The sequence below is a fragment of the Serinus canaria genome, chromosome 1 (assembly GCF_022539315.1).
Source record: "Serinus canaria isolate serCan28SL12 chromosome 1, serCan2020, whole genome shotgun sequence".
Taxonomy (NCBI): Eukaryota; Metazoa; Chordata; class Aves; order Passeriformes; family Fringillidae; genus Serinus; species Serinus canaria.
Window position 1 is genome coordinate 30235765 of NC_066313.1, and position 26627 is coordinate 30262391.

The following is a 26627-nucleotide window of genomic DNA, read 5'->3' on the forward strand; positions in this document are numbered from 1 at the left end:
TTATAAATCATCTGTACATGACCCTGCAGGTTAACAAAGGGAAGGTGAATTCTGTTTGCACATTGAAATAAACATTTTTTTCCAAATCCATCCCTGCAATCCCCAAACCTCTGCATAAACACAGAATAATGACTCAATTATGATCTATGCTACAAAATACATGACTACCTTTCCCCTTATGGTGGTTTTAAAAATAAACTCATAGAGTATGGAATTGAAGATGTTAATATGGGGAAAAGAAAAGCCTGGCACCAAATTTATCTTCCCTTCAATGCACGATAGCTTCCCTAAGTACATCTGCAAAAGTTTTGATCAACCTAGCTTCAGCTCCAGGCAAGTAGAGTAGGCCTCCTCTTCGTATTAATCCTCAGTCCAGTCAATTTTACTTTATGACAAGCTTCTAACACCCAGCCTAAATGATGATTGTCAAAAGCGTTTTCTTATGTTCTTAGCACCAGTTTAATCAGTTTTCCTCATCCTTGGAAATGACTCCTCTAAAATACTTGCAAACAGTTAACCTGATTTTCTTTACTCCTGATAGCAATTCCTCAGTGAAAATGTTGTTTACATAATTTTTCTACTTTATCTACTCCCCTAATAGCTTTTTTTGGGTTGCATTGCTGAAAATTCCTTTCATTTTACTGTCTATACTGAGCTGCCCTGGATTTCTGGCCTAGTTCCACTGCAGTTGTGTAAGGTATAGAAACTGTTATTGCTGAGGTCTCTTTTTTTGTGAGCACACAATACAGGACAAAAGCCAAAGGACTGATGCTCTGTAGGTTCTAACCATTTAATGTATTCAACTATTTCTCAGTGTGGTCTTATGTAAGAGCTAATTGGATTTGGAAGAAAAGGGTCCTGAACAGTTTTTCTTTAGCCTTCAATTCCCACACCTGATGCAGATTTTGAGCAGGATGCCCATTCAGAGGAGGAATGAAGGTCGTTGTTCAAAACGTCTACACAAAGCTGCCCATAAAAATCTGTCTTCTTGGTAGCTGCTTGTACTAATAAATACTTTCACTCAGTAAACTTATTTTTTTAGTTGGTAGAAGAGAGTCTTTTAATATGAACCTCATGAGGCACTCATCCTCCTCTAGCCCAGAAAAGCACAAGCTTTGAATTCAGAAGGGAAAGGAGATCTGACAGATTACCAAATCGTCCTTCTTGTTTACAGGCACTAAAGATTATTTAGTCATCTCCTAAAAATCAAAACAGACACTTTAGTGGTCCTGGGATTCATCAAGAACTAGGATCAGAACAAGAAGTTATATGTAGACCATCAATTACATTAACAGGCATATAATGAACAACAGCAAGCCTAGGTGGCTTTAATGGAGTTATTTATGATATTACTCTATGCTCAGCAATGGTAGCAGAATTATTTATGTAGTTGAGCCATGGAATTTCTCCTTCTAGTCATGCCCTACATGTGCTTCACTGGAATACACCTGTAGCACCTTTTTTGCAGAGCTACATCTGAGTGTTTCCCAAAGTTAATGGAAAACCAACAGTAAGTCAGTGCTGACGTTACCGATTGAGCAGTCGTGGCCAGTCCAGTTGGGATCGCAGCTGCAGAGTCCAGTATCCGGGAGGAAGGTCCCATGACCAGAGCACTGATCCAGACAAGTGGCTCTTGGAGTCTCACAATTTGTTCCTCCCCAGCCAACCGAACAGTGACATTCTCCTCGGACGCACACGCCTCGTCCTGAGCAGGTAGGATCCATGCAGTCCACTACATGTGAGAAGGAAGAGGAAGCAGACAAGAAAAGCAAATGGAAATTTCATGAAGAAAGCTATCAGACTTCTGTCTACACAAACATATTTACACAGTATCTCAAGGTTTAACCAAAAAGCCCTGCTGTGAACAAAACAGATGCTTCATGCAAGAAGTCAGTGGCCCTAAAAGGCAGTGAGACCTAAACCACCTACGTGAAAAACGGAGTAAAATCTAGTGATGCAATCCATTCTTTTATGCAGGTCTGCACTAATAAGGGATCTTTCTGGTAAGAACAGGCTAATATCAATTAAGAATAGATTAAGAATATTGTTCTATCGTACACATGGTGTGTCTTCATTTATTCTATTAGAATAACCTAAATTACTATTACTAATGAATTTGAAGCTGCGCCCTAGTTTTCTGAGAGAGAATTTTGCATAAAGGTTCAGCAGAAGCTGACATTCTTATTCAGAAAAATACATGCTTAAATTGAAGAATGTGCTTAAATCTATACAGGTTTCATGGAGACTTAAAGAAATTTCACACTGAAATATATCCATAGATGGTTTTCCTGGAATAAGGATTAAAAGAAAATCATGCCTTTTTTATAATGGTGTTCTTCTGGTTTTATTTTTGATCAATTAATACTCTTCTTTAAATGTTTGAGGTTTACTTCCCCCCACACAAAGAGGCATTTTCCTAACAAGATCAGAGACCATTTAGTTAGGGGTATAGCAATGTACACTAAAAGACCAAATGTACTCCCTCCCTGATTCCTGAGTTATGTGTTTTGTAGGCAACTGTCAGCTGCTCTGCCCACAGGGGAATTTCACCCAGCAATCGAAAATATGAAATGCACCAGACACCCTCCCAGAAAAACCGACTGGAGGAGTTGATCGTCTATTTATAGATAAAAGCTGATAGGACAGCCTAGAGAAATTCTTCCCGTCTTTTGAAACGGTGTGTGGCAGTTCCCTGGGGATTGGTGACAAGTGTCAGTCTGGCTAAGTAGCACAGAAAACTGTCCAGCTTCTGGCTCTGATACAGCAGAGCAGAACATGGCTACCGCATACACGACAGGTTTGTGGTTCAGTTTTTACCCCTGGAAAAGCTAATAAGAATTCCATTGACCTGTTTAAGATCCAGAAACCTTAAAAGGAAACACAACAGCTGCTCTGATAATTCCCTGGATTCTCAAACCCTTCTCAGTCTGACAAATAATGGCTCAGTTATTACTATCCCAAGGCATGAGAGAGAATTTTCTTTTTTGTTTGATTCCTGGAGCTCTGCTCATAGCTGGAACAATCCTCAAAAATTTTGAGAGGCTGGAAAGGATGAGTCCATAAATCTCCTTCACTGTTAGTGAGCTGAGAGTGAGGGTGCCAATTTTAGCATGAGACCCTTGAAGCCCTGGCCCTGTTCTTTCTCAGCAGTAATAAGTATGAAAAGGACCAAGGGATGGAGTAGCAGCCTCGTCCATTCTCAGCAGATGGTTTGAACATAGAGAACAAAGATCACAGGCTAACTGACAAGAGGCTACCTCCAGGCAATTAATCATCCCCTCTGAAGGTCAGTTGGGAAAAAGGTGAGTTTTACAGGGGCCTCCATCACAGGAGGCAGACAATCTGCTATCTCAGCTCTAACACAGACGATTATAGGAGGGGAATGTGCATGTCAGAACCCCCCATTTATCATAATCCCAAGGCCATTTTTCATGTTGAAATGAGCCCTTTCAGAAAATGTCACACACAACGGCTACTTTAATCTCAGCCTCACTGGATCTATCTCTTTAGGCTTTCTGCACCATGGGAAGGGCCCTGGGACAGGATTACAGGCTTCTGCTTTCTTCTTAATCAATTGCTTAGTGGATTTGGAGTACAATGGTATATTTTTAGGGAGTTCTGCTTGACAAATTTAGCTGCTCAGCTCTGGGAGAAGCAGAGATGAGGAGCTGGGCATGAGGGCAGAGCTGCCAAGATCTAGTATACCTGGAAAAGAAAAAAAAAATCCCATGTCTGTGTTGTTGGTTGGAAAATGTCCCAAATGGCCAAATTCTTGGTTGGAAAATGCCCTGTTTATAGTTAAGCCTTGTGCAGAATCTTTGCCAGGGAGATAAATCATGTAGCAAGCAAGGTTAGTGCCTCTTCTACACTCTTCCCCAATATGCTTCATGCTTCATTGGTCACACAAGTTATTAGGCTTATTCAGTGCCCAAAGAGTAACTTCTCATATTTCACTTCTTAAATTTGCTCCCCTCCCTGCAATGTCTCAGTGGCTTAGGCCATGCCTTATAAAATATAGGCCAATAAACTAAGGAAAGAGAAAAGAAAATCTCACATAGGATTGTTGGCTGATGTTTTATAAACATTGCTGAACTTCTATGGGGGAAAAAGAAAAGACAGAAGAAACCCTGGAATGAAAACCTATTACAAACATGGACCAAGCAGTGAAGCTACGAGAACTGAGAAATAATAAAAAGTAATCAATACCAGATGGCCCCTCTTAGAAGAGAAATTAAAGAGTAAAAGCAATTTAAAAAATAGTATAAATCAACTTTTTTACTAAATCTAAATGTGTATGTATATATGTTCTCAAGATTTCCCACATGGCATATTTCTGAGCTGCTTCCCCCCCATCACAACGTAATACAAATTATGCCTTGAGTATCAAAAACATGCAAGCTTGGAAAAATACTAAACAGCCCATAAGAAAAACCATGTTCTCTTTGTTCTTTCTCCTTTTTCAAGTTTTGACCTAGTGGGACTGACACTGTCCCCTGCTACAGTGATAACATAAAATAACTGAGCAGTGCCTGGCTTTTCTGCTTTAAACGTGACCAGGGAAATAAAGGCTCCTGTTAGAAAAAGGGCAAATCCCACTCTGATTTACACACATTAAACACTTCTGGCTGAAGGCAAAATCAGGATCTTTTCATTTCTGTTTATCCAGTAAAGATATGATCTAGTAAATAGGAGGTCTACAGAGATGCTTTAAAGATACTTGAGTAGTCACAATCTTTGGGTTTTCATGCCCCACAGCTTCACTGAATTGTGCTTTAAGCCAAAATGAGGCTTTCACAAGAGATGGCTTATTGTTACAAGAGCTGATACTGTCTTCAACTCTAACATTTACTGACACTGAAGCCATGCTACATCAGAGATGTCCCACTCCAGTACATTATACACATCAAAAGAATTGCTAGAATAGATGCCATTTGAATGTCTGAATTCAATTCAGCCTATTTTCATTGCCTATAAAATAAAGCCATTTCAGATAATCTTTATCCTGCATACATGAAGACAACCATAAATTAATTCAAGCCATTGTCATGCTTAAGTGTATCAAATGATGCCTTTAATCTATCAAGCGGCAAAGAGGCCTTATATATGTACTTGTAGAAGCACAATTTAAGAATAATTATTTATCAAGTCACCAGCATAGAATTCTGAGAATAGTTTTCAAAAGTTTTGAACATTATTCTTTAAATAATGCACTTTTTGGATATATATTTATACTCTCTGAATGATTTATACACTTGAAAACTGTTCACTTTTTCATTAGCAGTAAGAAGCAGTCACAGACTCAGGAAGATAAAGGTTTATGTTGGCAGGTGACTTCCTACACAAAAAGATTAAAGATAAGTACTAAAAGCAGCTGTAAATCTAAATGTAAATGAGAAATGTTTGGGGGGCTAATGTGAGAAAAAAGCTATGGAAATGCCATGAAAATAATATGTGACTTTGAAGCAAAATTTAATTCAAGTCCTGAGCATTTCTAAGCTTTTAAATCTGACAAGGACCAGGGACTTTCTCTCACATGGCATCATTTTGTGTATGTAAGCAAGTGAAATTGCTTGGCATAGCATAGCAGAGAAGAAAGCACTGTAAAAGTAATTATACGTTTAGATGTGTAAATGGAAACGATGCTTTAATAAGAACATTTGAACATATGATTAGATGTTCTGGTCTTTCAACTAGATTCTTCTATCTGAAGCATTTGATAGCTTTTCATCCAATTATTGAACAAGTATGATAGCTAACGAGGAGTTATGACAACATATCATTTTTATGTTGTATCCATCTATTGTACCTCTAAGATGCCTATTATTGTTCTGTTTAAGTGCTAGTCCGATTCTGAATTGCCTCCATCCATACAATTACAGAACAACAATCAAAGCAAAAGGCTAATTGAATGCATCCTGAAAATACCTTCCTCACAGCTCTCGCCTTTGTATCCCGGGTTGCAGATACAGGTGCCCATGATGCACGTGCCATGGTTATTGCAGGAGACATCGATGCACTGGTTGGTTGGAACATCACACTCTGCTCCCTTCCAGCCACTGTGGCACAAGCACCTTCCTTTCATGTACTGCCCATTTCCACTGCACAGCACTGGGCAGGACGCTACGGACAGACAATAAAAATCACATTAAAACAAATGGAAAATCATTTCAAAAAGAAGCACAAGGGCCCAGCATGTAATTTACATTCTTCATATACAGTCTTCACCGGGGTATGCTGTTGTTTGTTTTGCCAAAACTAAATATTTTATATGGATGATATCCAGCTGTTAACTATATTCTCCTATGAGTGTTCAAAACAAAGAAACAGTGCTCTTAAGTTAGACTGTCTTCTTGCTTTGTGTCTCTGATACCTTTTTTCACTAACTAAACTCATAGTTTTCTTGTATTCTGATTTCACAATGTACTGATGTCTCCTTTCCGGAGCATCACTGACCTCAGATTGTTTATCACTATCCCTGACCTGCTACTGGACTTTCCTTGACACTGTCTCTTCTGTGGACCTCAGTGGCACACAAATCACTCCCCTGTTTTTTTCTGAGTTAACTCTCAGTTTTATGAGTTTCAGTTGCTTTGCTTAGAGCCCAGAATGCCACATTGAGACTGTTTCCCTGATTTAGCTCATGTCATACCATCAGCTATCAACTTTCTTCCCTGAAAGGGTTGTCAAGCACTGAAGCAGGCTACACAGAGAAGTGACTCAGTCACCATTCCTGATGGAATTTAAAAGATGTGTTGATGTGGCATATGGGGATTTGACTTAGTGGTGGACTTGGCAGTGCTGGCTTAATAGCTGAACTTGATGAAAAGAGTTTTGGAGGTCTTTTCCAACCTTAACAATTCTATGGTTTTAACCGAATGCCCAGCCCCCATTTTGGGTTATCACCTCTGCTGGACTCAATTCACCACCAGCCACAAGGCAAAATTGGCCTCTACTGTTTCCAAGCTCCCTGTAATAAAATCTGTGTAAATTTATCCTCTGAAATTTGTATAATTTATAAAGGACTCATAAAGGATTTTTAATTGTCCTTGTTTCCAGCAAAGTCAGTTGACTCTCAAGGCCACCCATATACAGGATTTCTTCCCTGTGATAAAGGGAAGAAAAAAAAAATTACAAGCTCAAGCTGTGGCATGATGGATTCCAGGATTAAGCATTTTCAGAGCTAAATTTGGAAACTGCCAGGCAGAGTTGGATGGGATGAAATGAAGGATACAGAACAGGTTCCCCAAGGAAGCAGAAGGCATCAAGGACCAGACCTCACCCTCCATGACCACAGCTTTTTGTAATCACTGCTCTCCAAACTTTCTCCAGCTTCTTTCAGATGATGCCTTCTCCTTATGCCATTCTCCACACCAGGCACATTATTTTCCTTTTGTCCTCTGTTCTGATTTTGCCAAGGAAGATGCTGATTTCACTCCCTCAGAAACAAGAGCCTTTTCCTGTTCACTCTGCCTTGAAACTTCTTGCTTAAGTCCTGTTCTCTTTCATTTTATTTTGCTGAAACTCTGCTGCAAGGACATACATTCAACAGAGACTGCTCTTGTTCAATGTTGCACATCAGCCTTAGGAGAGAGCAGCTGGCCTTCTCATCTGCCTCTTGGAAAGGCAATTCATGAACAATTTTATGCAGGACAAATGTGAAATGAATATTCCATTCTGCTGCTTAATCCAACTGGATTAGGCATGTGATGAATCCTCTATTGCTTTGTTCCTGACTTTGATTATGTGTGAGAAGGGGTATTACATGGTTAAGGAAAGCTTTCCTCTCCTTCTCTTCCATATTTTCAGGCAGTAATCTCACAAAGTGCATGAGTTGTTTCCACACATCCTTATAGTCAAGTCAGTTTGAGTGTTCCAGAACTACAGCAGCCTCAACAGAATACAAAGCACTGCCAACTCTGACTGTTAAACCAGTTTGATATGCAGTGAACTGTATTTGCCTGACCAAGATAAAAGAGGTTTAGGAAAGAAAGGAATTTGGCAACTGTTATTACTAAGGAGCACTCTGCTCACTTTAAAGGAAACATGATGCCGTGGAGCATTGCAAGGGCATAATTTGCAAGATGGTATCTACCTATACAATATGAGACTTAAATTGTGTAAGATACACTGTATTGTGTGCATGGTTCACAGCACACTCACTCTGTAATTTCACTTTTAAGCTAAGTGATGGAATTTTCTGCCCCTCCCATCTCAAATTTCAATGCTCAGTAATAGACATTGTTCTTTCAAGGCGCTGGCAGGGGATAGTCTGCAGTTTTTTTCAACAAGAAGAAAGAATAACTGCCTTTAACCAGGGAGAGGTTGCTGAGAAAGACTTAGATGTTTCCTGACAAGACAGCTGATCACTCAGTAAAAGATCAGATAAATTACTGGCTATCTGCAGTGAGACTGACACTCCACAGAGCCTTCTGTGGAGAAGTCCTTCAGCATCACCTGGAAAGCACTGCTACAAATGTCAAGGCAATGGCGAGAACAAGACCTCCTCTGTAGCACGCAATAATGAACAAAGACAAAAGAGTTTCTGATTTTTTTCTCCTGTTGTTTATGCAACTTTTTTCCATATATAAAGATATATAATTATTATTTGATCATTCAGATTCCAACAATGTCTATGATGGCAAAATTATAGTAATTCTCTAGTGTGGTAATGATAGCAGCAATCCAAATGCATACTGCTTTTGCAAAGTTGAGCATCAGAGAGTAAGATCTTTTGTTTGTTTACTTTATACAGAACTTGAAAGGGCCACCTCCTGTGTCCAAGAAAACCTCAAAAAGCTTAGGAAATACACCTCTGGTGACTTGCTCTCATTTATTTTGTTTAAAATAATTGGTTAATAATATGTTAGTAATTAACCATTACTAAAAAGAGAAAGGCTTTCTGCTCCAGAGTTTCCCATTCATTTGGATGGTGAATTACAAGGCTGAACTGAAATAAAGGAACACCCAGGAAATCCATGGAATTCTTCATGTGAGCAGGAACCTGCTTGTTAAAGGATTACTGTTCTGTACAGGGATCCTGAAGGGCTGAAGATGGAAACTGTAACAGCCTTACACATGCTGCCTTTGGAGGGATTCACAGGTCAAAAGAAGAGTCTTGGATGCCCCTGAAAACCATGAGGAAGTCAGTGCTGGAATCTTTGGATCTCATGCTCATGGCAACATGATCTATTTAAGACACCCAGTGAGTGGACGTGAATATACAAACATAAATTTGGCACTCCAGGTATTTTTCTGTCTTCCTAAAGGCAGAGTGCAACATCTGAACCCAGATGATTCTAAATGAAAAGACAGATTTTAATAAAAGGTGTTCATTGCAGCTAGAGCATGTGCTCTGGTGAAATGAGAGACTTGCATCACTCCATTGAAAAGCCTGAGAAAGTTCAGGGTAGCCAGGGAGGGGAGGTGAGCTCCTCTGAAAGTGCACTCAGAACAAGAGTTTAAATACTCTGACTCACAGTGAAGAAAGTTCTTCTTCTCCACAGACTCTACAGGGAGCCTTGGGGGAAATAAGCCCTGAACTTCTGCCCCTACTGAAAGTTAGGAGGTGTGAGCTGGAATATGCTATGGGACATGGAAAAAACTCCTTTTGTCTCCAGCTCTAGGGATTTGAAAAGGAGCTTGGAAATGCAAACCAAGTGTAAGGAAATGCAAACCAAGTGTAACCTGAGTCAGCAAGAAGTTTGACAGAATACCTCTCAGGGACACAGCTTGCCACATCCATCTTACTGGGCTGTGAACTCTGAAACCCTGCCGGGTTCAGGCCGGCCTCTGCCTTGGCAGGGAGCTCCCGCCTGCCCTGGGGGTGCGCGGCTCCTTATCTCTCTCTCCTGCCTTGCTGCTGGGATGTGACCCAGCTTGGCTGGAGGGGGAGAGGGCTGGGGTTGGACAGAGTTTAGCTCTCTCTTGGGAAGGCGCCAGCCTGCTTTCCAAAGCAGCGATGAGCTGGGGTAAAGGCCTGACCTGCAGCCTTACAGCAGCAACTTGGGTGGGCACGAATGCTTCATGCTCCCTCCCTCCCCAGATTTATAAATCTGTACTTAGTTTGTTGGACCATTTGAGCCAAAAAAGGCCTTGAAAAGGTTGATGCACAGTATCCTGCCATTTCCCACATGCAAGGTTTTCATATCTTGGTTTGAAATGTGTTCTTACTAAAAGTATTTCAGTTTGTTTTTTAAATGTTTAAATAACCTAAAAAGTTCAGGCCAAAGAAAACCCTTCCAAGGCCATTTATTAAAAATACTTATCACTTGAGCAGAAATATGTATTTTACTGTTTACTGGGGTAAGTCTCCTTCCCAGTCCTCCCAGTGTTTTTACTTTTGGCCAGAGTAATCAGTTGTTCCTGCCATTATTCCACTCCTAGCCTTAAGCTATGGCTGCCCTATTCCCCACAGCCAGACTTGCCAGGTACTTTCTGTATAATCAGCACCTTAAAAGGAAGTATCATTATAGTGTTGTGCCACATCATGATAAAAGTGCTCTGCTAAACAAACCATAATGCCACATAAGTCCTGTTTTCTAAAGTCACTTCCAGAAGAAAATTTCCAACATGATATTTGCCTGTGCACAAGCAGCCCAAGGGGCTGTGCTGTTGCTAAGAGCACCAGCAGTCGCGATTCGTAAAGACTCACAGCGTCATTAAGGTTGGAAATGTCCTCCGAGATTGAGTCCAACTCTTAGCCCAGCAGTGCCAGCCCACCTCTAAACCATGTGCCTAAATGCCACACCTACACTCCCAGAGATGGTGATTCCACCACTTCCCTGAGCAGACTAAATCCTTTGCTGAAGAAATTTTTCCCAAAAGCCAATCTAAACCTCTCCTGGCACAACTGGAGGATGTTTCCCCTTGTCCTATTGCTTACTGGGGGAAAAGAGACCGATCCCTACCTGGCTACACCTTCCCTTCAGGTAGTTGTAGAGATCAGTAAGATGTCCCCTGATCCTTTTCTCCAGGGTAAACACCCATGGGTCCCTCAGCTTCTGATCAAAAGGGAATTTAGCAAATTTTTAGCAAATTTGTGGCAAACAAAATTCACAGATGAACTTCTTTCCACTCTCTACTGCAGCACTCCCACACTGGGTGAAGAGTACTTTGCAGAAGGCACCGTCATGAATAAAATTTCCAGAAGAAAAATGTCAACTGAATGGGAAAGGATAACAGTTAATCAAGCATAAATTCCTACCTCTGCCACAGTCAGGGCCCAGAAAGCCAAGGAAGCAATGGCAAGTCCCAGACACGCAGTCTCCATTCCCATAGCAATTACTGGGACAGTTATCCACTGATTCTGGAAAACAAAAGAGAATTTAGACACTTCTTTAGGCAAGAAAACAGCTCTGAGTTTAGGAGGGCTCTGGATGGGCAGTACAGTTGAAACTTCAAAGCAATTGCTGCATTTGGGGTGAAGACATTAGTGTGAGCTGCACTAAACCCTGCTCATCCATTTACATCGATGGATGGTTCAACTGTGAATTCAGTGATTAAATATGAGCTGCTCAGCACCCACCAGGTTTGGCATTCTCTCAGTACCTGAAAACTTCCAAGTGTCTTTTCTTCCTGTATGTTTTTATGACCATTTTTCCTCTTTGAATTTATTGCAGGGATGCAATACACACCATTCTCACGGCAGAACATACACTTTTGGTCTGGTTTTGTTGAATTGATTAAGTGACCTTGAGGCATTTATATGCGCCAAAAAAGAGCTGAGTGATGATAGATACGTTCCAGTATGAACTTACCGAACACAGACCCTTGGTTCATCCTATCTGCTTGTTCACAAAATACCTCTAACCAAATTTCTTATTTGCTCTGCAATTTTACATTGAATATAATAATTTGTATCTTTAACAGCTCAGAGTGCTGGGGCTAATATTCTATTTGGTGGAACAGGAATGGGCCTATTTTATATTTTCTTCTATTTCTAGTTATCATCTTAAATTCCCTGACTTTGGCAAAAACATCAGCTATTCATTTTTCAGGGAAGTTAACAGGTAAGCAAAATGTTATCTAGCACTTCTCTTTCAAAGAGAGTTCAGAATATTGGGACTAAAACATATCTTTCATGAAGGAACAACACAAGCTGGTAAACACATCAAAAAGAGAATGAAAATATTCTTATTTTCTTACTCTAAACTGAATGAAGACTGCGTAAATGTGAGTGGGGCTTTGAAAGACATTGTAATAGATACCATGGTTCATTCTACAGTGCTATTTCACATTTTCTCTGAGGGAGATGCCTATCAGATGAAAACTGGATTTGGTTATAGAGCAGGGGCACTGGTGATACACATGGAGTGGGGTGAAAATCTCAGCTCTGTGAATAATGATTGCATTTGCACAAACATACTTCACGAGACCTTGTGGGAGCAAAGTTATTTGTAAACTCCCAATCAGTGTAAGTGAAGAGAACCAGTGACAGCAGAGATATGCAGATTAGTTTCTAATCACAAATGAAAGGAACCAGTTTCTGGATGGGTGTTTGCCAAAGAGTAGAGGTTTCTGAAGGACATTTTAAAGGCTGTGGTGTAATTCAATAATTCACAAAAGACAACTGCAAATTTAAATAATAAAACCAGTTTAAAGCATTTATGTTTTAAGTCCTGGCTTCAGACAACTCATAAGCAGACAGCTCCATGCAGCAAGAAAGGTACAACGAAGTGCTGTCTGTTTTCTAACACTCAGTAGTTAAACAGGTATTCACTTGGTGTGTGGAAATACAGTCACAACATGCAGTCAGCCCTTTAGGCTTGAGCTGCCATCTTTGTTCCAATTAAAGAGCAGCCATGCTTCCTAGAATAAAGCAGCAATGACTAAGGCCTTGTGCATTTATAGTGATATTTAAGAATATCATCCCTCACTTCATAGCAGGTATAAACACAAATCTATCCTATAAATGAAAAGTTAATATTAGCCCATGTGTATAGAATCTTCAGATCTCTAACATGGGTTAATGTCAGAGTTTTGTTTTTGCTGAAAACAAAATTAATTCACTTTATGACTTTTTTTCCTCCATGATTTTTTTACAATACTTTTATTTTTCTTTTCTTCAAGAAATATACCCAGAGATTTAGGAAAAGGAAGTTATTTATGTACATACAGAGTGTGAGTTCTGTGAAACAAGATAATGAGATGGGCAAGGAGATTTAACCGCTCCTGCTGCTGAAAGGGTCAGTCCTTTTCCTCTAATCTTCTCATCCTAAGAACAACTCTAAGCTCCCTCTTCTTGTGCTGGTTCTGGCACTTATCAGACCCTCCAGTCAGGTGGTTATGCTCAAAAGGTGGCAAAAAAAATGAATGCAGCAGAAAAAAACCCCTAGAGTATTTTTTTTCCCCTGCTGCCTGAACACTGGGAAGAGAAGAGCTGTGCTATTCAGCATCAGTGCAGTTGTCCCATGACACCTCACCACTCCCACTGCCACACTGGGTCAGGGGCAGCAAGGTGGAGCAACACTGCACAGATGTAACATGTGTGACCTTTAAAGTCAAGGGGAATACTCAGGGCGTGATGCAGGACAGACTCCCAGCGTTACCAGCACCTTTTGAATATTAAAAACTGTTTTTAAAAGTTTTTTCCCAAGTTTTTGCTTTAATGGACTAAACTGAAATCTTGAAAAGGATCCATATAGCTTTCTTGGTATATTTTTGCAATATAATATTTAAGCAAAATAGTAAAAAGACCCACAGAAACATCCAGAAATATCTAGAAAGTAGCATAACATCAAGCATGGCAAGTGTTCCAAAGTGTGACAATGCATCACATAAGCTAAATGGTAATCTTTCTTACTGGAAACAATATTTTGCAGTTACAGTGGGTTCAGCTGGTGTGTCTGTGATGCCTAGGACAAGACAGGCAAGATTCTGCACAGCAATTCGATGTCCACTGCAGATTAAACTGAATTACTTTGCCCACTACAATGACTATGTATAAAGGGATTTAGAAGTTCAGAGTAACCACAGAAATGGAGCAGACCTGTACTTAGATAACCAACCTTTCCAGAATTTCTGCATGAATCCATGTAAGAACCATTACTCTGGTGGTGCCTCCTTTCCACCTCTGACTAGTTCAGCAGAGACACCTAAAACTGGTAAGATCCCTGCTGACAGTGACTGACACTAACTCATTAAAAAAAAATATTCACATCTATATTTTCTGGCTCACATGCAGATCTGGCATTTCTCATTGTAAAGCTGCAGTGATATGAACACATATCACTTCATCTATCACTACCTCCTCAATCTTTGGTTTCCCAGACACTTCTTTGCCAGTGTGGCCAAACTGCCTCATGCCATAGAGTGGCTAAAGGAATTCAAAAGGAATTAAAAAACAGGTGGATGAAACCCATTTTACCTTCCACACTGAAGCACCTCAGTAGCTATTACTTGTGGCCTGAATACCCTCTGCTATTAATAATAGAGTAGGCCCTTAAAAATCCTTTCATCCCATTTCACTGCTTTCTCTGAAGTCCCTTGTTTTTCTAATATAGCCAAAAGTAACATTTTTTAATGTATTCTCATTTTACACTACCTCTATTTGCCCTGGAATAACCTAACTGATAGAGATGAGATGAAGTGAAAAACTCTACTCCCCCTGTGACTTGTGCCACTTGCTGTTTTTTAACTTTCCTGGTGATTCAGGGCAATTAAGGTCTTCACACACTCCCAAAAGTTCTTCACTACTGAGAATCAATTCTGAAAAGTGATGAAGGTTCATGCAGTGCATCTTTGTCTCAAAGCGACTCCCAAACAACTCCAAAGTATTTCCATAAAGGAAGTGTTAAATGAACACACTTTTTTCCCTCAGAAACTCCAGAGCTAATGAGCACAAAACAAGGCAGACACTAAGGTTTGTGAGGAGCAAGTCTGCAAGCTGTGCGTGCAACACTGAGCGTGCTCCTATTTATATTCTTAGGCAGAATCACAAACTGGAATTTCTTTTTAAGATTAATTTCTTTTGAAGATTGCAGGCATTAGCAGGTTATAATCACTCAAGGCTTTTCATAAAACCCTCTGTTTCCATCCTAGGACTGAATTTTGTTTCAGTAATTACAGACTGCCAGTTGAGCACCTCAGAAAATTTTCTGGCCCTTCTGGCATGTGTAAGCGCACACACGTTCATGCACAGTGCTCTAACACCTACATTTCAAACTAAACAGGAGGAGGAGGAGGAGGAGGAGGATGACTTGGCATCAGAAATAAGGGAGTTGTGATGGGAGAACCCTGGGAAGAATAAAGAATCAAGCAGACATTTTCAGAAGCTAGGGCTTAGCCAAATTATTACCATATGGGATAGAAGGGACACAACTTAAACATTCAGGGAGTCCCTAAGTCAGTGGCACAAAGCAGCTGTCTTTTTTTTGAGTATGTTCACAGTCAACATTGCTACAGAGGTGACAACATTGCTATCAGTCAATAAGCAAAAACAGGCCACTGCAGTTATGGCTGGCTTCTAGTCTCCATTATACAGCTTATTCTGTAAGCTGTTCACATAATTAGAGGAGTATTTTCCAATATATACAAAATTCCATATGGCGTTTTATGAATAGTACCATGGGAACTCCTTTAGAGAATTATGACAATGTTTTTGTTTTGTTTTATTTAATTGTTAAAGTTCACTGTGAGACCATGAACAATTCTATTTTAGAAAGAGATACATATGTTCTCTGTTTCCAGTCTGATTCCCACAGTTTTCTCTTGGCTTCCAAATCCCTGAAGAGATCTGACTGACACCAGCCGGTAAGGGCAGAGATTAATAACTGGAGGGCCAGCCAATGGATGATGCCTTCATCAAATTTTGCTGCTGAATGAAAAGAGAACACTGAAAACACAGTTTCCATGCCACCTTTCAACCACCAATGGCAGCAGGAGTGAAACTTCCGAAAGCAAACAACTCATACCAGGGGCACATGGGCAAAACTTGAGATGGTGGGGTTTCTAAGAGGGAATGCAGAAGCTTGCCTATGGAATTAAGTGTTCTGCAAGCTTCACAATCTAATTAGCAACTGAAAAAGCAAGTCATTTAATGGAATCACAGAATTACTGGATGGTTTTGATTGGAAGGGACCTTAAAGACCACCCAGTTCCAATCCCCCTGCCATGAGCAGAGACACCTTCCACTAGACCAAGCTGCCCCACAGCCCATCCAAACTAGCCTTGAACACCTCCAGGGATATGTCAACCACAGTTTCTCTGGGCAGCCTGTGCCAATGCCTCATCACACAGTGAGGAATTTCCTCCTAATATCTAACCTAAACCTGCCTGCTTGTCAGTTTAAAACTATTCCTTGTCAGTTTAAAACTAGTCCTATCACTCCACGCCCTTGTAAGAAGTCCCTCTCCAGCTCTTTTGCAGCCCCTTTAGGTACTGGAATAGCTCTAAGGTCTCCTTGGCACCTTCTCTTCCCCAGGCTGAGAAACCCCAACTCCCTTAACCTGTCTCCACAGAGAGGTGCTCAAGCCCTCTGAGCATCTTTGCAGTTCTCCATTATAAATATTCTCACTCTTCTCTGACAGAAAGTCTAAATGACATAATGAGACACTTAGTCTTCAGATCCACACTGTCATTTTGGAGAATAGTATGGAAATGCCCTGTCCAACAGAGCAGGTACTCCCTACCCTAGGACAGCCTACCTCAGCCAGGAAAAGGAGGATGTACAAAACACTTTCTGGGTTCATAATAATAAGAAAGGGAAAACATCCATTAAGTGCGAAAGCCTAGACTTCTTCAAGAGCAAAACTCTTCTTCTGAAGTACTCTTTAAGATCCTTTCTGCTCATGAGCTTTAAATATCAAAGCAAAGAAAGAAACAAAAAATACTCTAAGTATCCTCCGCAGCTAAAATTCAACATATTGCACAAAATAACACTGATCTGCTATTTTTGCCATTTCTTTCTGGGGATTTTTTCAGTATAAGTAAACTCACAGCTGGCAGATTTTGAAGGAAACTTGGCTGAAACCTTTGTCCCATTGCTAGCTCTCCCACTGTAATCATGCTTTACTCTGAGAGAAGCCATAAATTGGCATGATCCAGCCCATACCCACAATAAGACTTCACACTATACTATTTTTTGCTTAAGGGTATTATCGAGTTCGATATGAAATCGCTAATTGTTACCATTCCCATTTTTTTTTTTGTGTTGTTAATCTGAGGCATGGACAAATACAACACAGCATTTGCTTCATATTATAAATTGACTCATGTGACAGCAACAAAGCTCCCAGGCTAATGGTCTGCTCAGGGGACCACTTTGCTGCTGACAAAAAGCCCCATGAAAGCCAATTCTACTGTGGTGAACTCTATAAAGATCTGTCAGCCTGGCTCACAACTACCGACATGAATTACCTTTATCCAGATGCAACACAATAAACATAATTAAGAAGCTAGAAAAATTTCTAGACTCTTGATGGACTCTTTTTTATATACTCACCATGTTTGCTGGTCAGCAGTACAGCTACTTTAACAGTATTTCTGTCTTATTTATTTACTATGCAACATCCAACTTAATAGCTTGTTTCCCTATCTTTGGGCCAGAGGCCAAGGCAGATGTTTGCCTGACACCAAATCCTATTAGAGGCTGCAGTAATACAATTGTGTGTTAAAGATAAATATTTTATAGCCTGCACTTGCCACCAAGCATCATCATTCCCTAGGCATTTAGAGGCAACTATCTATTGGCAAAGAAAAAATAGTTATCTAGCTGGCAACTGAAGGCAGTAGCTTTTTGGGAGTTAATAAGCACCAGGACTGCTTTCTAAGAACTGATTAAATGCCATTCAGTGCTCTGTGGCTGTATGAATTCAAACGTTAACTGTTTCATTTGATAACCTCAAAAAGTTACTTTGGAGATGGCAGTGTTTGGTGTCAGAAACATGAAGGAATAGCACTGCAGTAGGACAATTAGACTTTAATGAATCAATGCTAATCTCCGTTCAGGAATCAATGTTCAAGGAATACAAAAAACTTGTACCAGGAATAATATTAAATATTAGAAATGAGATGCACAGAAAAGAGCAGGGTTTTTTTAAGTATCCTGTCTGGTCCCTTCAACTAGTAGTCTGCTCCACCACTACATAAGAAATGGCCTCAAAATCTTTTGTTCAGTTCTGGTGAGAAGATATATGTAGCTGCTCAGCCTAAAATAAATTGCCACAGCTACTCATCTACCAGCCCAGGAAGATATTGCATACATACTAATTGGTACAATGAAAGGTTTTTACCCTTTCCTAATAAATGCTGACTATCTCTATACAAAGATGTATTAATTCAAAAATAGCAAGTAAACTAAAAAAGAAGGTAAATCAAATAATTAGAATCGTTTACTGTATCAAACAAATGCTTCCATTTATTGTTACACAGAAATATATTGTTCCTAGCTGTCTACTGATCTATTTTCTGCCGAGTTGTGTTCCCCTGGCAAACAAAAATGTTTTGCTGGGAGGGAGGGAGGGCACAGGGAGCAAGGCAGCAAACAGGGAGACTCCGTGGTTTGTATTTGACCTTGAAATCCTCTGTCAGCCACATCAGTACAAAAGAGCCATGAGGAGTGCCCAGCATTCCTCTCACTGTACACTGAATTACATTGCTTGGGAGAGTGAAGGGACACCACACTATTTCACCTTACTCTTTGCTGCTGCACTAGAGCAACCTTAGACAGCCACATACTATTTTTTCTAGATCTGCTTGTCCAGGATAAAACTGACACCTACAAGCTCATTGCAATAACATCTCTCTTTCACAAAAATGCTCCTTGTCACTGCCCTGACTACGTTACCAATAATTTTAATAGGAAGTCAAGCAGTATAACATGAAAGGCAAAGAGGATTCTGAAGCTCTGTGAACACATTTAATTTACTTCCCAGTCGCAGAGCTTTCAGTCTTGTTTATTTTTCAAAGAAATGATGCTACTCAATTGGATTTCACTGCAGGAGAGGCTGGATTCTAAGCCTAGAGAACTGTCACTGCCCTTGTAATTGTGGTAACAATGCCAAGACTAACGTGGAGGTGAGAGGGGATAAAACAGGTTTCAGATGTCTTCAAGCATCAGATTTGACATTATGAGCCAAAAAAAAAAAAAAAAAAAAAAAAAAAAAAGGGAAAACAAAGGTAAGGGGAAAGAAAATGCCCTGGAAACAAAGGAAATGTGGAAATACTGGGTCTGGTATTCTCTTGCTCCTCCTCTTCCTTCCCTAGATGAAGCTTTAAAGGACTGATTCCTTCTTATAGTACATCATCACCTGCTGAGATTTCAATTTTTCTGCTTCATTTTTATTTTGCACAGCTTTTATACTTCTAGCTCAAGTAATCCACACCTGGCAGCCTGAGATGTGAAAGTCTTGACATCATCATGGAAACTCAGTCATTATTTTTGAGTGCTCTTTCACAGTTTCCTCTTCTGTAGGGCACCTAGCAGGATTCTGATACTGCTAATGCTGGTTGATGTTGTGCCAGATTTTGACTTTTTTTTTCTTTTTCCTAAGGCTGGGAGGTCTGTTTTAATTAAGGACCCATGCATATAACCCTGTTTTGCTCTCACATCCCAGTGGAACTCTAATCTCCACATGCAGGTATAAGGATGTAAATTAGGAAAAGAGCAACAAGCAGGCAGTCCTCTAAACAGATCCTTAAATCACTCCTGAATCTGGAAAGTGAGAGAGGACATAACCACAATATTGAATTGAATGTTATTCTCCCTCCTCTTTTTTTTTCTGTAAGAATGTTTTAAAAAAGCAATTTGCAAGTGCAGATACACCCCCATGTCCACGAGGGTACTGACAAGAGACACCTGCCCCTGCCAGAAGTGACTCTGCAGGCTGGGCCATTTTACAAGGTGATGGTGAAGCACAGAAGGTTTGGTGCTCAGGGCAGTTAGGTTGCTTATTGAAATCAAGAGCTGTTGATTTTGCCAAATTTCACAGTACATCATGTGAGCACATTTTCCCTTGAGCTATCTATACTTTGGTTTTTAGGCCTGGTTTGAGATGTATATCCAGGTACTCAAATAGCTCTCACCACAATCATATCAGTCTTTCTCACACATTTGACTCTAGTCCCAGCTGGAAATACTAAAAAGTCAGATTTTTTCTGTCCTATTTTGAACTTCTGTTCCACAGAAAAAGGGATCAAGTGGGAATAGTTGGGGAGTAAATAAAGAAGAGAACAAGCCTGATCATTTCAGAAACCTTTGCCACATTTAGTCTGAATTTGGGTTACCCTTTGAGAGAAAGCTTTATCTTTATCTCCCTGATTCATTCCTTTCTCTTACTGCTTCCTTATTAAGAAGAAATCTTTCCAGGGCAGAATGCCTTATAATCTGAAGCTCTCAGATGGCTGAAAGCATAAAGTGTAATGGGATTTCAAAAGCACTTGGGTATTGGTCGATGTATATGACCATTTAACTTGATGGTAAAATCTCCTTTGACTTTACCAACTTTCAGGAAATCCTGCTAATGTATTTCTACTGTCCATAGGGCCAAACAGGGAACACTGTTTCCTCACAACATGAGCAATGCTAAAAGCACAAAAGGGTCTTGAACCACAGTTCTTAAGGAATCATACACTGACCATCTGAAAACACCATCTGTTCCAAAGCACTTGAAATGTGATCACAGGTTGGAAGTTAGCTGGGAAAAAAAATTCAATGAATAATTTTAAACAAAGAGTAGCTGTTGGACTGAAGCTCTCTTATTTTTCCTTCTACAATGCAGCTTCCAAGCACAATAAGACTTTGATCCATACTTGTAATGTAACTGTGACATGGCTGTGGACATCTAGAAAGACACACTGTGAACAGTTATTTTCTGCCCAGATTCCCTTTTTTGCAGTTGGAATATTTTTAAACCTGAATTTCACTCCAGTAGATGAAACTCTCATATCCCCTATTTGCCCAGGGGATTGCAAAGAATTTTTTTTTGTTCCTTCCCACTCTCATAAATTGTTACAAACTAATACAGGAAACAACAATTATTCAGCCTTCAGGGTTCAACTTCTGGAGCTGCACTAGCAAGAGAGAAGTTACTTCACGTTCAGTACATTACATTTTCCGCAGTCATAGCTCAGGGCAAGGCTAAATCTGGCCTTGAGTTTCATTTTAAATGATGTTTTAAGTTGGTGTATTACAGGAGGAAAAAAACCCAAACTGTTCTTGCACACACACCCAGAGAACTACAAATGAAATCTCTTTTGATCAAACAAATGCCATGAAACCTTGGCAATGTTATAATTCTGGGTGCATAGAAAATAAATTTCATTTTACACCAAGTCTTTAGTTAATATATCCAGTCTGATAGCTAAGGATGTACTGGCTGGAATGACTGATATGTGAAGTTCAGTTAGGTAAGTGCCTGGTGCTTGGACATGCTCTCAAGCAGGATGCCTGACCTGCAGCCACTGCTACACAAGAGCCTGACTCCCCTCCAGGTTCTATGTCAGCCTTGCTCTGCTGTAGGGATGCCCCTAGTTCTCTGGGACATCTCAGGCAGCTGCATTGAACTCTTGGTGGTCTTGTGTCAGAGCCAGACAAAAAGCAGTACTTATGGCTCTGTTCCTGCCCCTTGCAGACTCGCTGCACATATGTGGTCAAATCTTGCTCCTTCTCAGAGCCTCTGGCAAGCTGTCTAGAAATCAGTTTAAGATAATCTATGGAACTTTTTCTGAGAGTGTTGTAGCACTCAGCAAAAGAAAGCAGTCCCACATCTAATATACAGACCAACTGTTATCATTTAAGAAGTCAACATCTGCCAGGAGTGTCTGCACAGACCATGTCCCTCTCATCTGCTTGGCCCCCATGCAAAATGAAGATTGGTCCAGTGACTCCTGAGGTGCTGATGTTGTTGGCTTCTGGTTTGTTGTGGTCTTGAATGCAAGTATGTACACGTGAATACAGCCTTTGGAAAAGTGAGGCTTTAAAGTGTCTGTTGTTCTAGTACAGAAGGAGTTTTCTTTTTGTTTGCCAAAGCAGATGAGTAACTCCCACAACCTTATTTCTGTGCTTTAGCAGGGGAGCATTCATGGAAAGAAAAGCATGCACAAAGCTGCTCTAGCAGCTCGGTAATACGACACAGGAATAAAACAAGCTGTGCTTACATTAGCCCACAGTCTGGGCTGCGTGGAAAGAGCTATATACAAAAGTGTAAAAACGAAAACCATATGCACCGTTTTACACATTTCTCCAGATCCCCTCAGACAGCACTTACATGCCATGTTATTAAGGCAGAATTATGCTTTTCTGAAAAAAAGTGAACAGAAAAACATAGGGATTGAAAGAAGAAAGAAGAAAGAAGAAAGAAAGAAAGAAGAAGAAAAAAGAAAGAAAAAGAAAAGAAAGAAAGAAGAAAGAAAGAAAGAAGAAGAAGAAAGAAAGAAAGAAAGAAGAAAGAAAGAAAGAAAGAAAGAAGATAAGAAAAGAAAAAAGAAAGAAAGAAAAAGAAAAGAAAAAAGAAAAGAAAGAAGAAAAGAAAGAAGAAGAAAAGAAGAAAGAAGAAAGAAGAAAGAAAGAAAGAAAGAAAGAAAGGCATAAACTTCAGCAATAAACCTTTTCTTGACCCTAAAACTAAAGTAATTTCCCCAATCAATAAACCTTTTGTACAAGCTCTGTCAGATCAAGGGAACTTGCCTGCCTGAACGCAGCACACGGACATGCACATTCAATGCTACCAGTCCATGTAAGTACAGATGTAGGCAAAGCTTTTCAAAATGACAAATCTACCTTCGTTTTTCTACCACTTTAAAGCATGATTAAAACCAGACAAAATCTGGAACATTAAAGACACTCAGAAATCTAACTTCTACTGAGATGAATACTTACTGGCATCCAAGCAGTCTTTAGAAGCATGGCCTAATTTCTTTTATACAACAATATAAATGAAAGTACCTGTCCATTTTTCTATTTTCTCCACTCAAGTTATCACTTGTAATTGTAAGAGCTATTGAAAGACATGTGTACATATAGAAATCAAAATAAAAAATAAAGAAAAAGTTTAAATCCAACATCAAATAAATTACTGCATCTCTGCTTTAAAACTAAGCTAGCTTTACACATTTTAATTTTCTACTGCTAGCTTTTATTAGCTGATTATCAGAGAAGAGATACACTCTACACAAAAAGAGAGGCCATGGAAGTTTTCACAGCCAAGCATTTGACCTTTACAGGCTTCTTATTATTTAATTATCTTTGAGACATGTCCTAATTTCCTCTTTATTAGAGATGCCTTATGTCTTCAATAGCAAAATTCTGAAATAAAAATTTTGCCTGCCATTATGGCTTGGGAAGAGGGGTTATTATGCAAGAAATGCTTGCAGAGGGAAAAAAAGATCATTACAAGTAACATCTAGATTTGAAACAATTGGTCTGACTTCCTGTTCCTTGGAAGCGCTGTAGATCTAAGCAGCAGCAGGCAGAAAGCTGCAGTTAACATTTAGGGAGCAGTGTACCATAGGATCATGTACAAACATTACTGACTGAAGCTGAAAGGGATTTAAGAACCAGGAGGAATGTTTGATCTGTTAGGAGTTGTCTGAAAAGGCAGACACAGAGATAAACTCCAACAATGGAATATGCTCACCCTCTTGGCTCACTTCACTGGGAAACGAGGCTGTTCATCAATTTTGAGGAAAAACATGAAAAGATTAAGGGTGCACTGATAAAGCTGCTGTTGATTTTCAGCTGCTAAAGTTTTCAGGGCTGTGTCACTATCTACCCAAAATCATCATCACTGATTTACTGAGAATAGCAAACAAACTCTGGAAATAAGCAGTGCAAGCTAATGTGAAAAGTTTCACCTCTGCACAGCCCTCTTTCCATTTCCAAATCCAGGCTCAGCCCATGCTTGCTTTTTATTAAACCCTATAAAGAGAACAGACTAGATTTGCACATGGGCTGGATGAAAGTGAAATCTCACCAAGCATACCATGACACCTGCTTGGAGTGGGGAATTCTTGCAGCTCACAAAGCTCAGGCAGAGGGAGTTCACCCCACACTTCTGTCTTGCCTTGTGATACCGAACCTATCTGACTGGGCTGGATTTGGCTAGGGTTGGAGAGGGCAATCTCCTGTCTCCTTGCCAACCTTCTGCATAGACTAGTTCAATTCCCACAGAGGACCTCACACTCTGAGGCCAGATGGATATTTAAAGGAAGATACTTTGCAACACTGCAGCATAACCTGAATCTGCTCAGAGGATAAGCATTTTCAGTCAAGCAGACCTGTCAACAAAATGTCACTCCTGAGATCAAATACACAAGGAAAGAAAAACCTAACAGCCCAGCAGGGACTCATACAAGCCTTTTTTGCTTTCTACATCAATTGAGTGACTGTATCTTTTCTAAATACTACCTGAGACCTGTGAGCTTGGCCACACTCAGAGAAGCTAGGTAAGAGCAGAAAGCAGGAAACGAAGTATCAAAAAAAGGGTTGGCAGCAACAAGAGAATAATCAAAAAAAGCATCACCCATCTGACAGAGCATCAGACGTCTGCTTGTAGAGGGGTATACAGAGCCAAAGTTGAAAAAACTATTTGCAAAGCCTGCAAAGCTCTACTATTATTTTGTAGCACAAAGATCAATAACATCAGAAATTAGGTGATTTTCCTCCTTGGCACAGTTCTCATATTGCTATGTTTCTTTTTCTGTGCAGAGCAAAAAAAGAGCTGTGAGTGTGGGCAGGAATGGGTTACTAACTAATTTTCTGCAGTGCGTTACCACATTGTAGAAGTGCTCCATGTCCCTCTCTGAAACAGAAAGGCTACGATGACCATGCTCATGCAAGAGGGGAGAACTGAGCTCTTCCACGGAGCAGCTGGAGTCTCATTAGCAGTTAAAGAGTTCTGATTCAGCAAAGTACTTGCTGAACTTTCAGCTCTTTAGCCTAAGGAGAAGTTCAGAACCCACTTTTCCTCCTTCAGAGTCCTGAAGATCTAATAGTACATGGAGGACTTTTACGTCAAGTAGCTGTGGCATTAAGGAGCTAAAAGCAAAGTGCAAGCCAGAACAGATCACATCTCATGTTACTCTGCAGAGTATCCTAACTCCTCAATATTTACATGAAGCCAATTTAGATTTTTCCAGACATTAGAAAAACAAGTGTAAATAACACAACTGGCTTTGAGACTCTAAGTGGATCACAATTCTGTATCCCTCTCTGAAGTGGAAATTGCTAGAGTTTAAGTTAGCTTCCACATAAGCAGCTAAAGCAAATCTGAGCTACTCAGATGCTTCCTTTTCCCTTTGCTAAGAACAAGCTAAACACACAGGCACTTTCACACAATGCTAAGGAAGTCATTCTTGTCACCGCTGACACAAGGAGGGTTCCCAGTCCCACTCTTGCCTCTGTGCCCTGCAATTCCTCCTTTGAGCTCAGTCCTATTGAGAAGTGCTCCTCTGCTGCTACCATTCCTGAGTGTGAAGTGCTGTCCTAGGACTGGATGGGGTAGGTTACATTCTGGGCTATTGGAGGAAGGGCACGTGCCTTTTGGTGTATATTACCAGGTGCTGGATGTGCTGTCAGCCCCTTATAAATCACACTGGAGCTCATCTTGCACTTCAATGGAGGAAACTACTTACAGCAGGGTTTTTTTACAGATGGCAGAAGGAGCAGAAAGAACGGTCCTTTTCTTAAGTGTTGTCTCATGGGGAAGATAGGAATTAGATAAAACCTTGCATCCAATCCTGGGTGCTCTACATGTGTTTCCTCCAGCTTGCTGGGTGACAAGCTGGTAAACAGCGATGCTCTCCTCTCACAGACAATTGATTTTGTTTTTCCTTTTGATTTCTCAAAGGCCCTGCACAGTTGAGACTGCCTGAACTCAGCAGTAACAGCTGCTGGAAGACACTTTGACTCCACAGATGCTCTTTTCAGGTTCTCAGATGTTTCTTCCTTCTACTGAGCAGACTTTTGGCCAAAATCTGTCTCAGTTGTGCTGATTCCAGCTGACTTCTCAGCCTACTATTTCGTTTTGTTAGACAAGATTGCTCTAAATAAATTACCACTATCAGGCAGATTGTGGCAGATTGTGAAGCCACAAGGTACTTCTCAAAGAAGTGTTTCTATTAGGAATTTCAGAAAGTGCCACCATTGTAATTTTAAAAAAAAGGTTAATTTCTTATTGAGAGACCTTGACTGTCCATTCCTTTCTAATGTAACCAATTGTAATTTGGAAGAATGGGATATAAAAATGCTGTTAAAAGCTGAAAACTTTTCTAGAATATTAATTTTCCCTCCACCTGAATTACCTCTATTATTCAGAAGTATAAGCTCTGACAGGCATTACAAGGCTGTCTTCTCCCCAGGTTTACATTCAGTGCATGTAACAGGCACACATTTTGACAACACCTAGCCCTTCAGTCATGATGATTCCACACCCATTTAGAAAACAGGCCAAGTTGCCATCTCCTGCCCTCAAAATCCATGCTAATGTTCCTGAGTGGATTTAGTTATAGCTTTATCACATTCCAAAACTGTATAATGGACAGCCTCACAATTTATGAAATTACTGTGTGTTATCAAACTGGGAATACAGATGCCTTTTTCCATTTTTCTCCAGTTTTCACTAGAATAATGGAAGCCAAATCATTCCAGGCAAGCACTGCACAGTAATTGCAGTTGATACTGTCATACAGAG

The 26627-nt window shown here is 40.2% G+C and overlaps 1 protein-coding gene across 3 annotated transcripts in view; it reads right to left on the bottom strand.

The window, feature by feature from the left end:
• Positions 1 to 26627, bottom strand: part of TENM4 (teneurin transmembrane protein 4) — a 593501-nt gene that overhangs the window by 136660 nt on the left and 430214 nt on the right. For all 3 annotated transcript variants that reach the window (XM_050973321.1, XM_050973325.1, XM_050973318.1), the window contains 3 exons: positions 11204 to 11305; positions 5926 to 6120; positions 1532 to 1732 (listed from right to left, as the gene is read on the bottom strand). In XM_050973321.1, the coding sequence (XP_050829278.1) occupies positions 1532 to 1732; positions 5926 to 6120; positions 11204 to 11305 (498 nt within the window). The remainder of the gene's footprint in view (positions 1 to 1531; positions 1733 to 5925; positions 6121 to 11203; positions 11306 to 26627) is intronic.